Source organism: Rhinolophus sinicus, chromosome 8 (genome assembly GCF_057876585.1).
Source record: "Rhinolophus sinicus isolate RSI-liver-muscle chromosome 8, RSI-T2T, whole genome shotgun sequence".
Lineage (NCBI taxonomy): Eukaryota > Metazoa > Chordata > Mammalia > Chiroptera > Rhinolophidae > Rhinolophus > Rhinolophus sinicus.
In genome coordinates this window covers 43,337,841-43,351,862 of record NC_142508.1, presented here as the reverse complement: position 1 = coordinate 43,351,862, position 14,022 = coordinate 43,337,841, and the positions used below count along the sequence as shown (strand labels likewise).

The 14,022-nt window shown below is 46.1% G+C and overlaps 1 protein-coding gene across 1 annotated transcript; it reads right to left on the bottom strand.

Moving 5' to 3' along the window:
• Window positions 1-6,007: 6,007 nt before the first annotated feature.
• Window positions 6,008-13,527, bottom strand: LOC109458031 (cytochrome P450 2A13-like). Its single transcript, XM_019751341.3, has 9 exons — window positions 13,322-13,527; window positions 12,545-12,707; window positions 11,602-11,751; window positions 11,197-11,357; window positions 10,467-10,643; window positions 9,295-9,436; window positions 8,644-8,831; window positions 7,913-8,054; window positions 6,008-7,360 (listed from the first exon to the last, which is right to left on the bottom strand). The coding sequence occupies exons 1-9, from the start codon at window positions 13,499-13,501 to the stop codon at window positions 7,179-7,181; spliced, it is 1,485 nt and encodes a 494-aa protein (XP_019606900.3). The 5' UTR covers window positions 13,502-13,527; the 3' UTR covers window positions 6,008-7,178.
• Between the last annotated feature and the right edge of the window lie 495 nt (window positions 13,528-14,022).

The following is a 14,022-nucleotide window of genomic DNA, read 5'->3' as shown; positions in this document are numbered from 1 at the left end:
TTCTTCTCCAAAGACACGGTATTTGTGACTTCTTGCTGCCCAAGGTGTGTCTCACACCAGCCTCCACCTGAGAACCTGGCAACTGACACTCGGACTCTGTCAACCAGCATCTGGTACTCTGGTCATCAGCACCCTAAGCCATAGCAACAAGCATCCAATGCCCTGCAGAACCTGACCTCTTCCCCAGGATTCCCTCCTGTGCCTAGTGAACTGGAACCCATTCTGACCATCCCACCCTTTCACAAGGTCAGGCTTCCCTTCTCAGGACCCCTCTCCAGAACCGGGGGCCCATGGACTATCCCCAGTGTTATCCAAGACCACTTCCATTTCCCAGGACACCTAGTCATTATATGTTGCTTCTAATTACTAGCATTTCTTCCTGAGGAGGTTGAGGTGAATAAGGTAGTATAGGAAAGTACTTTCTCCAAGTACTTTCTCTACTATAAATAAATAATAAAATATTTATTTGTATGTGATTTTTAGATCCATAATTTTTATAGCCATAATTCTTATTTTTGAACCTAATTATTTTCATTTGCATCCACACTGTCATCTAAATTAAATACACGTAAAACAAATGCCATTATGCTCTTATCAAACTCTGGCCATGTATTAAGCTGACCTAAGCAATCAAAAGGCTGGGTTATTCATCATTTTTGGGTAACTTTTCACCCTCTCTTTCAGGGCATCAGCAAATCTTTCTTTTGTTCATACATTTTCTTTTCATTAAATTTTTTTATTGTGGAAAGAATGTATTACACGATATTTACCCTCTTAATAAATTGTTAATTGTACAATACGGTATTTTTAATTTTAAATTTTTTCATAAATTTTTCAATTACAATTGACATACAATATTATATAAGCGTCAGGTATACAACATAGTGATTAGACATTTATATAACTTGTGAAGTGATTGCCCTGATAAGTCTAGTACCCACCTGACACCATACATATTATTACAATATATTGACTCTATTCCTTTTGTTTTACTTTATATCCCCATGACTATTTTTATAACTGCCAATTTGTATTTCTTAATCCCTTCCCTTTTTTCACCCGCCCCTCATCCCCTTGCCATGTGGTGATCATCAGTTTGTTCTCTGTATCTATGAGTTTGTTTCTTTTTTGTTTGTTCATTTATTTTATTTTTTTAGATTCCACATATAAGTTAAATCATATGGTATTTGTCTTTCTCTGCCAGACTTATTTCACTTAGCATAATATTGTGTTGTTCCATCCATGTTGTTGCAAATGGCAAGATCTCATTCTTATTTATGGCTGAGTAATATCCTATTGTATACATGTACCACCTATTTTTTATCCTTTCATCTGTCGATGGACACTTAGGTTGCTTCTGTAGCTTGGCTGTTGTAAATAATGCTGCTGTGAACATAGAGGTGCATATATCTTTTCAAATTAGTGTTTTGGGTTTCTTCAGATAAATACCCAGAAATGGAATTGCTGGGTCATAAGATAGTCCTATTTTTAATTTTTTGAGGAAATTTCATACTGTTTTCTAGTGGCTGCACCAATTCGCAATCCCACCAACACTGGGTTCTCTTTTCTCCACATCCTCGCTAACACTTGTATGTTGATTTATTGTTGATAGCCATTCTGACGGGTGTGAGGTGATATCTTGCGGTTTTAATTTGCATTTCTCTGACAATTAGTGACGTTGAGCATCTTTGCATATGTCTATTGGCCATGAGTATGTCCTCTTTGGAGAAATGTCTATTCAGGTTCTCTTCCAATGTTTAAATTGTATTGTTTGTTTTTTTGGTGTTAAGTTGTATGAATTCCTTATATATTTTGGATATTAACTCCTTATCAGATGCACTGGTGTAATTGGCAAGTATATTCTATTTAGTAGGTTGTCTTTGTGTTTTGTTGATGGTTTCCTTCACTGTGCAAAAACTTTTTAGTTTTACGTGGTTCTATTTGTTTATTTTTTCTTTTGTTTCCCTTGCCCAAGGAGACATTAAAAAAAAAAAAATTGCTAAGAGCAATGCCAGAGAGTTTATTGTCTATGTTTTTTTTTCTAGGAGTTTTATGGTTTTGGGTCTTACATTTAAGTCATTAATCCATTTGAGTTTATTCTTGTATATGGTGTAAGAAGGTGGTCCAGTTTCACTTTTTTTGCATGTGTCTGTCTAGTTTTCCCAGCACCGTTTATTGAATAAACTGTTTTTACCCCATTGTATAGTCTTGCTCCTCTGTCATGGATTAATTGACTGTATAGGTATAGGATTATTTCTGGGCTCTCTGCTCTGTTCCATTGATCATTTTTTCTTTTTTTTTTATGCCAGTACCATGCTGTTTTGATTTCTATAGGCTTGTAGTATAGTTTGAAATCAGGCAGTGTGATCCCTCCAGTCTTGAGGTGGCTTGTTTTATATCCTTAGTTGTGGAACTTTGGTTCAGCTAGACTTCAGATGATTCTCAGTGGTGGTTGTTCTGTAGTTTAGGTGTAATTTTGATGTGGTCGTGAGGGGAGGTGAGCACAGCATTTACCTACTCCACTGTCTTGACTGAAAATTACATTTGTTCTTTTCATCAACATTAATTTATTTTTGAATGTTGAATTAATCTTTATCCTGGGAGTAAACCTCACTTGGTGTATTGTTCTTTTTATATATTGCTGAATTTGATTGCTAATATTTTGTTGAAATATTTTGTGTCTACATTCATGAGGGATATTGGTCTGTATCTTTCTTTTTTTTTTACTTTGCTTTCCGATACTTTTTGTTGTTGTTGTTGTTGTTTTTTGTTTGTTTTTTTTTAGAACCTGCAAAGTATTTTTCTCCTGCAAACCATTTTTCTCCATTTCCTGCTGGATCCTGCTGGACCTTTAGAGGGAGAATGGAATCCTGGTAAACGGACAAGAGACTCCTTCCAGTTTGCTTGTTATTCTTGTCAATATTACCATTCCAACAGTCCTTCATTTTAGCAGAGAGAGCAGGAAGGCATTCTAGGCAAAGGAAACAGTGCTTTAAGGAATTATGCTGCATCTTGATGGGTTGCAACCAGCATTTAAAAAAAAGAAAAGAAAGAAAATAGAAGATGATAAAAAATATCAGAGTGACTCTCGTGGATTAAGGAAAGCACTGCCTCAGCTGTACATGTATCTGAGCATGTTTGTGTATAGATTTGCATGAGTCTTGGGAGCTGCCAGACTTGCAACATCATGAGAGTGAATTGGGGCTGTGTGACATATAAATTCCCATCCTTTTACCTCCTTTCTTTAAAATATTTCTGCTGAAAATCACCACCTCCTCCAGAGTTCCCCTGGGATCAGGGGCTCCAATCTGCAATCTGACTCATCCCTGAAAGCTCAAGAGAGGCACCTGGAATACAACTGTCCTGCATCCAAATCTGTCCTTTGTCATGTCCTACTCGTGTGACTTTAGGTAAGTTCCTTAACCTTGCTCTAAGTGTGCTCATTTGTGACATGGGGTCATCATAGACTCACCTCACAGGGTGCTTTATATGGATAAATAAGTTCATGCATAAAGGTGTTATGGATTGAATTGTGTCCCCTTCAAGATATGCTGAAATCCTAAACCCCAGTACCTCAGAATGTGATCTTATTTGGAAACAGAGTCATTGCCATGTATAATGAGCACTTCTTTGCCCAAATTTGTGAGGGAAAAATAAGGATGCCCATTATACATGGGTAGTACTAATTCTGTATCTATATAAATGTTTTTAATTCTTTTATTCATGCTTATGAGTTAAAAGTGTAACTCTAGAAATCAATAACAATATCCGTAGGCAAAATAATACCCGGGAATAGGATAATTGGTTTTGTTGAACTTACGATGAACTTGCAACAACAAAGAGTTCTTGGCCTTCTATGATGGGTAAATATCATAAATTTGTTTCCAGTATATAAAATTTCTTGTACCTTGTATCTTTTCTTGTGTTTTGTAATTATTTTGTTATATAAAATTTCTTGTACCGTAATATGTTAAAAAAATAAATGGTAAAATTCTTTCATAATTCAAAAAAAAAACCAAGTACCTAAATGTAAACAAATAAAAAATTTGAATTGAAAAGTTGAAACAAAAGATTTTTCCCCCCTGAAAGTTTGGGCCAGAAACGTGGGTGCACATTATACACAGCAAAATACGGTAATTAATTAAGATGAAGTCATCCTGGGTATGACTGGTATCCTTACAAGAAGATGGCCATGTGAAGAGAGACACACACAAGGAGGATGCCATGTGATGACATAGGCAGAGTTTGGAATTATACAGCTGCAAGGTATGATACAAGTACAAGGAACTCCAAAGATTGCCAGCAAACCACCAGAAGCTAACGAGGGGCAAGAAAGGAGGCCCCTACAGGTTTCAGAGGGAGTGCGGCCCTGCTGACATGTTGACTTTGGGTCTAGCTTCCAGAACTGTTGTTTTAAGCTGTCCAGTTCATGGTACTTCAGTATGGCAGTCCTAGGAAACTAATACAAGGGACGCGGCACAATGCTTGGCACATAGCAGGCACTCAATGCATGCTACTTGCTGTTGTCATTATGACAAGGACATGTGCACACACGCGTGTGTGAATTTTGGGGACTCTTGGTTTGGCAGAAGATGGTGGTGAAAATGAGCTCCCAGAAACATCACCATTCTCGTTCTCCCATCCCTGTGGCCACTGAGTTTTTAAAGCTTTTCAGCACTGGGCTGTGTTTCAACTTCATATCATATCTGTGAGGAAGGAGGCAGATGAGAAGGTGAGGCCAGAGAGAGGCTCAAGAAGGCCCAAGGAGCTAGCAGCAGAGCCGGGACCAGAATCCAGCGCTTTTCTTCCCTCCCCACACTCCCAGCACTCTCTTTCTTTGCTGGGTTGGGTAGTGGGCCCTTCCAGAGCAGGAAAGCTGAGTGTCTTGTATGGACAAGTGTGATCCAGGCATTGGAGGCTAGCACATGTGTTAGGCCAGGAGCAGAAACTGCCTTAGGCCTGAAGAAACTGCCTGGAATGTGCTAAATAGAAACATCTTATCTTAGATGCCATCGTGTCCTGTTCCCTGCTCGCTTGTGATGAATTGAAAAGGAACAGCCTTGTTTACCTTCCGCTATAGAACTTCATACCCCGCTTACTCGGAGAGGTTATGGCTTTTTCTAACCTGACCTCCCGCTGCTCAAACAAGCCAAATAAATTCTAATAGACCAATTTTGGTCTCCCGTGACTCATTCCTCCGGCCGTGCCTAACGATGTGACTTGTCTTGGCATCTTTGGTAATGCCTTGATTGACTCCCGCTTTTCCCTTTCCAGGTGTAAGTTTGAGGATTGTGAGGATTAAAACTTGTTCCCTCTTCCGTCTCCTCTGCCTCCTTGCAGTGCAAAGACTTACTAGTCACTCTGTCTTCCCCTGGAGATGTGCCTCATAGGCAGAATCCAGCTAGCTCCAGTCCCTCCTCTCTTCCCTTGGCTCTTTCTCAGAAGAAACATTGAGCTTGGAGAACTGACATTTGCTACCAGATGGGTTGGGAAGGCAGTCCCCAAAGAGGAGGGCAGGGGATGCTAACATTCTGAGCATCAAGCATCAGTGTTTCAAATACTCTGAATCTGAGGTTCTGGGAATCTGAGACTCTAAGAGGATGAATTGTGGACTCTGCAGTTCATTCCAAGATTCAACAGTTTGTTATGCCACAATTGTAAGATTTTCCCAGTCGAGTTTTCTAGAAACCTCTTAAAGTGACATGCACATGGAAGGATGAGGTTTGGTTCTGACACCGGATTGTTAAAAAAATGTGTTTGTAATAACAAAGGGTGTGACCCTATGGATCCAACCTTATCCTTCTCCAGTGAGCAGGAAGCAACCGATTCATGAAACCTAAGTTGCAGAGCACAGTTAATGGGAATTGAGAAGCCCACGAATCATCGCCTGTTATGAAACGTGCAGTGTTCAGAGTGTCACAGGGATCTCCAGGGAGGAGTCGACCCGCAGCAGCGGTGACTGAGTTCTTGTCTCTGGGCAAGAAAGAATTTAAGAGCAAGACAGATGCAAAGAAGTGAAAATGGTTTATTAAAAATGAAAATACACACTTAGGAGGAAAGTGTGAGCGAACTCAGAGAACAAGTTCCCCTGAGGAAGTCACGATCAGGGGTTTTATTCTCTCCCTGGGCGGGTATTGGTGATTTCCCATTCATCTCCTCCCAGTGGAAAGGACCCTCTATTTTCCCCCTTTTCTTCCTTATTTGGTTCCTCCAGAACTGTCATGATATCAGGTGCATGATGGGAGTCATAGTAACCACAATACAAATGACATTAAAATTAGGAAAAGGTCAGGTCCAGGTCAGAGGGATTAGCCTCGCTGGATGAAACTGGTTCTTGTTTTTCTCCATCTGCAGATCTGGATACAGTCCTTCGTTACTTGTGTATCCAATGAGATGCCTCACATTGTATCCTGGAAGGGGTTATCAATTTCCTAGGCTATCAAGACCAGATTTCCCCCTCACTTGTTCTCAATCACTGGTCCTTCAAGTGTGGCAAGTTTAGGGGAGTTGGAGTCTGTGTCACATTTAGTTTAAGGAACACAAATCTAGGATTGATGTGTATGAATGTTCAGATTGGGCACTGCTCAGGGGAACATACACTGCCTTAGTTGAGAGTAAGTCGGTGGTTCTGAGACTCTTAGATGGGTCGTACAGCAGATCCCAGATCCATCAGAGAGAACCAAACGTTCAGAAACTTAAAGCAAAAGGAATTCATGCCCACACTCGGGAGAATATGCAATCATATACTTGTATGCATGTGTGCACACACACTAATACATGGCTGTGCCATGACCTAAGTTCTTCCAGCATTTTGTGAAAGTGTTTCTCTCCCCCACACATTTCATTAAGAGGTCTGACTGCTGTCCCCCAATCTGACTCTGATCAGATCTCACCTTATTTGGTGGGGGCATGCAGTATGCATGAATGGGCAAGTGTGGGCAAGTGTGTGTAGTGAAGCCAGGTCAGATGACTGACAGGAAAAATCCCCTGGACAGAGCTGTTCATATTATATAATAATATACTAAGTTGTTACAGAGTGCGTCTGCTTCTTCCTCTTCCTTTGCCCCTACCTTTCCTCCAGCTCACCCCTGATCCTCAGTCCTGCCCCGCCACTGGCTCCTCCCCTGGCCCTACCCCAGTAAGTCCGCCCAGTAGCTCTGCCCTAACACAACTCTAGCTCAGTGGGGCAGGAAGCTCATGGTGAAGTTTGGTGGGATGGTGGCAAAGCCCACAAGTTTGGGAGACACGTCGATATCCTGCGGTGACTGTGGGGACTTAAAGCGGAAGTTCTGCATGATGTTGGTGAGGAAGAGAAAGAGCTCCATTTTAGCCAGGTTTTCTCCGAAACAGTACCGCTTTCCTGAAGAGATGGGATAGGAGGGGTGAAGGTGAGGCTGGCTCCCACTGCCACCTCGCCCCTCTCCCAATCCCCAGCTGCATTCTCCCGGAGAGGAGAGTCTGGAATATTGTGGCCTGAGAGACTTTCAGAGAAGTCTCTAATCCTCTCTGAGCCTCGGTTTCCCCTGTGCATGAGTTGGGGGTGAGCCGTACCAGGCTTTAGCAATGGGAACTTTAGATGACTCTTCCCCCCAAACACACACTCAAATATGGTTGTTGTGTTGTCATCTCCTTCTTAAGAATCTAAAGAATTTTAGTGACCTTGGACAAATCCCTGGCTCACTCTCTGGTCCTTGATTTTCCTCATCTAAGAAATAGGTACGATTATCCCTTTCCTTTGCCTGGGCCCAGGTACTTGGTAGTTATGGGGCTATAGCTGGTTGGCTCCAGGGTAGATCGTAAAAGGGACTTCTAAGATGGAGAAAGATACTAGGCTACACCTCAGAGAGGGGTGCTGGGATGAAGGAGGCCTCTGTCGTGAGTGGTGGCTGGGCATCAGACCGTGGTCTCTTACCGATAGAGAAGGGCACAAAGGCATCACTCTTCTTAAACTGCCCCTTCTCATCCAGGAAGTGCTGGGGGTTGAAATCTTCGGGGTTAGAGAAGAACTTGGGGTCTCTCAGCACCGAGCCCAGGATAGGAAACACTTCAGTGCCCTGGTTGGGAGGAGAGAGGGGGATTTGACAAGGTGGAGGGGGGATGGGTATGCGGAAAGTGCATAGGGTCGGAGTGGGAAGTTGGATGCCCTAGGTGAAGAGAAACGGGAGGCAGGGGAGTTGGGGTTGTCTCAAGGAGGAGCTTTGGGGGACATGACATTTATGTTCCTGAGACAGGAAGTTTGTGGGACATGGAGTTGACATCCCCTGAGAAAGAAGTTTGAGGAACATGGGTTCTATGTCTCCTGGGGCAGAAGTTTTGGGTGACATGCAGTTCATGTCTCTCAAGGCAGGATGTTTGGGGGATATGAGAGTTGTGTCCCTGAGGCAGGCGGTCTAGGGGAAGTGAAGTTCACATCTCTTGAGAGAAGAAATTTGGGGGACATGGGGTTCATATTACCTGAGGCAAGAGGTCTGGGGGAGATATAGGATTTTAGAGTCTGTAAGTGGGAAGGTTGAAGGGACATGGTGGTTGGGGAAGTTTTTGATCTAGGGAGTGGGATAGGGGCTGGGAAGCTTCTAAGGGGGCTGAGATGCTGGGTCACAGGGAGCAGACCGGAGGTCCCTGTAGGCTGGGTGAAGGCAGCACCTTGGGAATGAAGAAGTCCCGAAACTTGGTGTCCTTGGTGACTCTGCGGGCCACGCCCAAGGGGATCACGTTTCCGAATCTTTGCATTTCATGGATTACCGCATCTGTGTAGGGCATCTTGGCTCTGTCCTCTGACTGGGGCTGACGGTTGCTGCCAATCACCCGGTCAATCTCCTCATGGACCTTGGCTGGGGGGAAGGGGCGACGTGTTTAGGTATCTAAGGGTCTCGGGGCAGGGATGATAGTCCAACTATGTACAGCTAGATGCATGACATCCATGTGTGACACGGACGTAGCTCATCCAAAACAGAGGTTGGCCATGAGCATCGTTAGTGCAGGGTGCTGTTCACCTGGTTGTGGCAGAATCACAGGAGGTGTGAAAGAGGAGTCTTGGGGGATGGTCTGGAGGGGCAGGTAGTGGGCACTTGGTGGGATCAGTACAGAAGCTATTTGCTGATCAGTTTAGATAGTTTCAATATTTTAAGAGCTAGTAAAACTTGGCCGGTGCCTATTAGTTGAATATCACCTCATCTCTGGATAGCAGGGCATGTCTGAGGGTCCAGGGATCTCAGAGAGGTGGGGACACAGCAGCAGATTCACAGGAATGTTAATGGTCGGTGGCCCCCACTTCCCTGCCCCCTCCAGCCTTACCCTCCACATCTGGATGCTTCATGAGCAGCAGGAAGCCATAACGCAGGGTCGTGCTGACCGTCTCGGTACCGGCAAAGAAGAGGTTCAGCGCGGTCAGCAGCAGGTTCTTTAAGCAGTACTCTGTGTTGGGGTTCTTTTCTTCCTGCAGGGAGAGAGGGCTTCCGGCTGAGCCCGCTCCCTTGTGCTCTCAGGGCACTTTTGGGGTTCTTCCTTTGGGCCCACCTCTTATAGATTCAGATCAAGGGTGGGAAGAGGGATGCGAGGTCTGCCAGGCTGTCTCTGGTCTCCAGGCCTTTGCCCAGGCTTCTGGCTGTACCCCAAATGTTCTTCTCATGCTCTTTGCCCAGCTGACTCTCTGTCCTATAATTATCAGCTTAGTTTTCATTTTTTAATTGTAGGAATATTTACAAGAGAGGGATAGAGAGACAGCGATTGAGAAAGAGGGACAGGGAGCATGATGGAATGCGTTCCAGTGAAAGAGAGATTTTTCTGAGACCCAGACATAGAATTTTAAGCAACCACATCCTATTTCTTCCCTGCAAACCTTGAAGCTTACTATGGAGGCTTGCCCTCCCTGATCATTTCACCTTGAACTTCAAACTCCAGAAAGCCCCACCTCTTTCCTTCACAGAAGGGAGACTGACATTCAGATAGGGGTGGGGACGCTCAACATCACATAGTAAACCCCGGTCACCTGTCCACCCAGGTGTATCTGATAACCAGGGAAGAGAGCATGGTGGCTAAAAGCATCAGCCTTAGAGTCCAGAGACCAGGGTTTGAGTTAGGCTCCATTGCCTCCTTGCTGTGTGGTCTCAGACATGCCACTTATACTTTCTGGGCCTTAAGTATCCTCACTTATAAAATTGGGGTCATAATAGAGCCTCCTCCAAGAGCTGGTGTGAGCGCTAAATAGATGAATATTGTAAAGCACTGAAAATAGTGCCTGGTGCGTGATAGTGTGATAGAAGTGCTTGCTATTATGATTTGCACACGTAAGTCCTGCCCATGAGTAAGGGCTCAGTAGCTAGAACAGTGGTGGTTAATTATAACTGTGGTTGTAAAGATGATTGTGATGGGGGGATAATTTGAATGGGCCTCTGTTCTCCCCCATCCCCAGCCTGAGTTCCCTCTGCTTGGCTTTGGACCTCTCTCCTTTGGCTGCTGGGATGTACCTCCCGCATGCGGATGAGGAAGGAGTCAATGAAGTTCCGTGGGCAGTTGGGATCCAGCGTGTGTTGGCTCTGCTCCACCTTCTTGGCTATGAAGTCCTCCAGCCTCTGAAGCTCCTTTAATTCCTGTCGGTGTTGCCCTGGCAGGTGCTTAATCACTGGGTAGAACATCTCAAAGAGCTGAGGGTGGGGAGAGAAGAACAGCTGTCAGTAGGCATGACATGATTGGAGTGGGACCAGTCTCAGTGCAAGGGAGGCACTGGGTTAAAGGTACCTGTCCAGGTGTTTAGATGGGAATAGATATCTAAGTTTTCATGTGAGTTAAGTGTGAAGGCCCCTAAGAATTTAGGTAATATGGATTGGGACACATTTCCAGATTTGATATAGTCAGGTGAGGCTGAACTGGAGCACACATCCTCCTTCCTCCCTCCCTCCCTCCGTCCCTTCCTTCCTTCTTTTTTCCCCTCCCTCCTTCCTTCCCTTCCTTCCTTCTCTTTTTCTTTTTCTTTATTTGGTGGGGACGGTATCAGTTGAGATATCCAGGTATTGGAGACTGGATAATGCGTCCCTGTCCTGGGTTCTAGTATGACTGTTCAATTGTCCAAGAGAAAAGGCTGGTTTTGAGGGGACCCTGTCTGGAGGAGGATGGGCGTTTGGGGCACCTGTCTTCATGTGGGGAAGCAGTTGGTAGGCTGTGGTAGGGGCGCAATAGAGCCAGGCTGGGACCAGTTACCTGCCCCATAGAGGAAGATATGAACCGGAAGTTTCCCAGCATAATATTCAGCAGTGACAGGAACTCTTCGTCCCCATAGTCGAATCGGTCCCCAAAGACAATGGAGCTGATGACATTGGACACAGTTCGGCTCAGGAAGAAGGTGGGGTCAATGAAGGCGCCTGGGAGGTGGGTTTGGGGAGAGAATGGATTTGGGGGAAAGTCAGCTTGGAGGTTTAATGCCAGTCAGAATTCAAGGAGGGCCCTGAAGAGAAGAACAGAACTGCCAGCACCAGACCTCAGAGCGGGGAGCCCCGACGCCTTCCCCCAACCTAGTTCCTTTCCCAGGGCAGAACGCTTTCCGAGTTGGCTGTTTTTCTGTTCTAGACTCTCGTGCCCATTCCCCATCCCCACCTCCCACCTCACCTTCCGTGTCCCGAAGGGCCTCAATGAGGAAGCGGGCCTCTTCCTGGATGCGCTCCTCAATGCTGTGCTTGCCTACACCGAAGTTCCTCAGAGTGGTGATGGAGAAGCGCCGGAGCTGCTTGGCTCGCTCCCCGTTGCTGAAGGCCACTCCTGGGGAGGGAGTGTAGGAGTGCAGAGGGCAGTGAAGGCCAGGCAGGCCAGGCAAGAGAGGTCCAGGGAGGTGAGCAGAGAGCAGGAGTGGGAGGAACGGAGGGAGGGAGGGGGAGAGGAAGAGGGAAGGAGGGAGGGAGAGGGAGAGAGAGAACTCAGAGTCAGAGAAGTACAGAGTCAGAGCGACCAAGTTGAAAGAATCAGAAGGAAAGAGTCAGGACAGATGCACAGAGAAGCAGCGATGCAGAGACACTCATACGAAGAGAGACACAGAGATAGAGGAGGGAAGGAGGGGAAGTGAGATATGTGGAGATCTGGGAGGTAGAAGTAAAAATTGAGAAGGATTCTAAAACTGAGCTGGAGAAGAGAATAAAACACAGAGAGAAACAAAAAGGGCCTAGAGAGAGGAGAGTCTGTTACTAGGAGATGGAGGCAGGGGGTTTTGAAGCAGGACTAATATGAGATTATTGTAAGACAATAATGTAAGACAGGAGAGAGAGAAAGAAAGAGAGAGAGAGAGAAACATGGGGAAGCACAGAAGCTGAGGATAAAAAACAGACACATGGCGATAGAAGACCAGGGTTCCAAAGAGAGAAGCAGGGAGAAATAGAGACACGGAAACTCGAAGACAAATGAGAGAAGACATGGGGATGAACAGCGATGATGACAGAGGAGACCAGAGGATGGGCTCTTCCACAACTTTGAGTGGGTGGTGAGTTGGGAGAAGACTGCTGGGGAAACTGAGGCCATCAAGTCTGATTGACCGCCTTTCTCCCCCTGGGGTCCCCCTTACCGTAGCCTTTGAAGAACCAGTCGAAGGTGGCCTGCTCGCCTCGCCCGCTGAATTCCTCAGCCTGGTCCACGAGTGCCTCCTTCACAGCCTCCTGCCCACACAGCACCACGACGCGCCGGTGCCCCAGGTAGACGGTGAACACTGGACCATAGCGCTCACTGATCTGATGGAGGTGGGTGGGAGTGTGTGGGGACAGAGTCCTAGAGAGCAGTTTCCAGGCTCTCGACCTCACGTGGAAAGGTGCTGGCTCAGGTAGTGGGTGGCCATCAGCTATAACCAATTAGCCATTAGCCACTAATATAACTGCCATGGCTACGCTAGGTTGGTTGGTTGGCAGAGAAGCAGACAACGGCAGATTGTGGCTCCTGCTTCTTGTGTCTCCAACCCAGCTGCCAGTGAGAATATAGTGGTATGACCCCCTTTATCTATGGCTCCATGGGTGTTCCTTTTTGGCCTCACCATATCCTACGTTCTTGTGCGGGGAGCAGGACCAGAGACCCCACATGACAGAGTGGTTAGAGGGAGCAGCCTTTGCTCTGAACTGGCTCTGTACCCAGACCTCAAGACTGGGATGCATTTCCCCTAGGTTCTGACAGTCAAGGGACTAAACATCCCAAGATCTGGTGTTCCCTGGCCAGGACCCTAACTCTAAACCTTCAAAACTCCGCTTTCCTAAGACGTTGGTCCAACCTTGCCAATGCCTTGCCACAAAGTCCCAGCTACACTGGGCAGGCCCCCAGCCCCGCTCTCCTCCACTCATATTCTGCCTCATGATACCTTCATGAAGGAGTTATACATCTGCTCTGTGTTCAGCTGCAGGTAGTTCCCAATGAAGGGCAATGCAGGGGGTCCGGGAGGTAGCTTCCCCAAGAGCTTTCTCTGCCGCCAGACAGACATCAAGACCATTGTAGTCAGGCAGGCCAGCAAAGCCGCCAGAAGCAGCCCTGAGGCCAGCATGGTGGCACTGAGACTGATGGTCAGATGGTGGTGGCTGGCATGGTTTGCCTTTATATTCCCTGGGAGAAAAGGGTGGAGTTTGACCCTGATTATATAATTGTCTCATGTCACTTCCCAACTACAGCTTTCATAATGCTCCCTGCCTACCTTGGGACACAGCCAGTAAGGGAGGAGGCAGAGAGCAGTAGGGATGGAGTCCCAGAGAGTAGTTTCCAGGCTCTCGGCCTCATGTGGAGGGATGCTGGCTTGGGTAGTGTATGGCCATCAGCTGTAACTGGTTGGCCATCAGCTGTAACCCGTTGGCCGTTGGCCACTAATGTAACGGCTGTGGCTACGCTAGTGAGCGCGGATTGCGGCTAGCAAGTGTGGTTAGCAAGGAGATTGTGGATTGCGGATCGTGTGGATTCTGTTTCCTGTATCTCCAACCCAGCCGCCAGCGAGAATATAGTGGTATGAACCCCCTATCCCTGGCTCCATTGGTGTTCCTTTTTGGCCTCAGCATACTCTGTGTCCACCTGCTG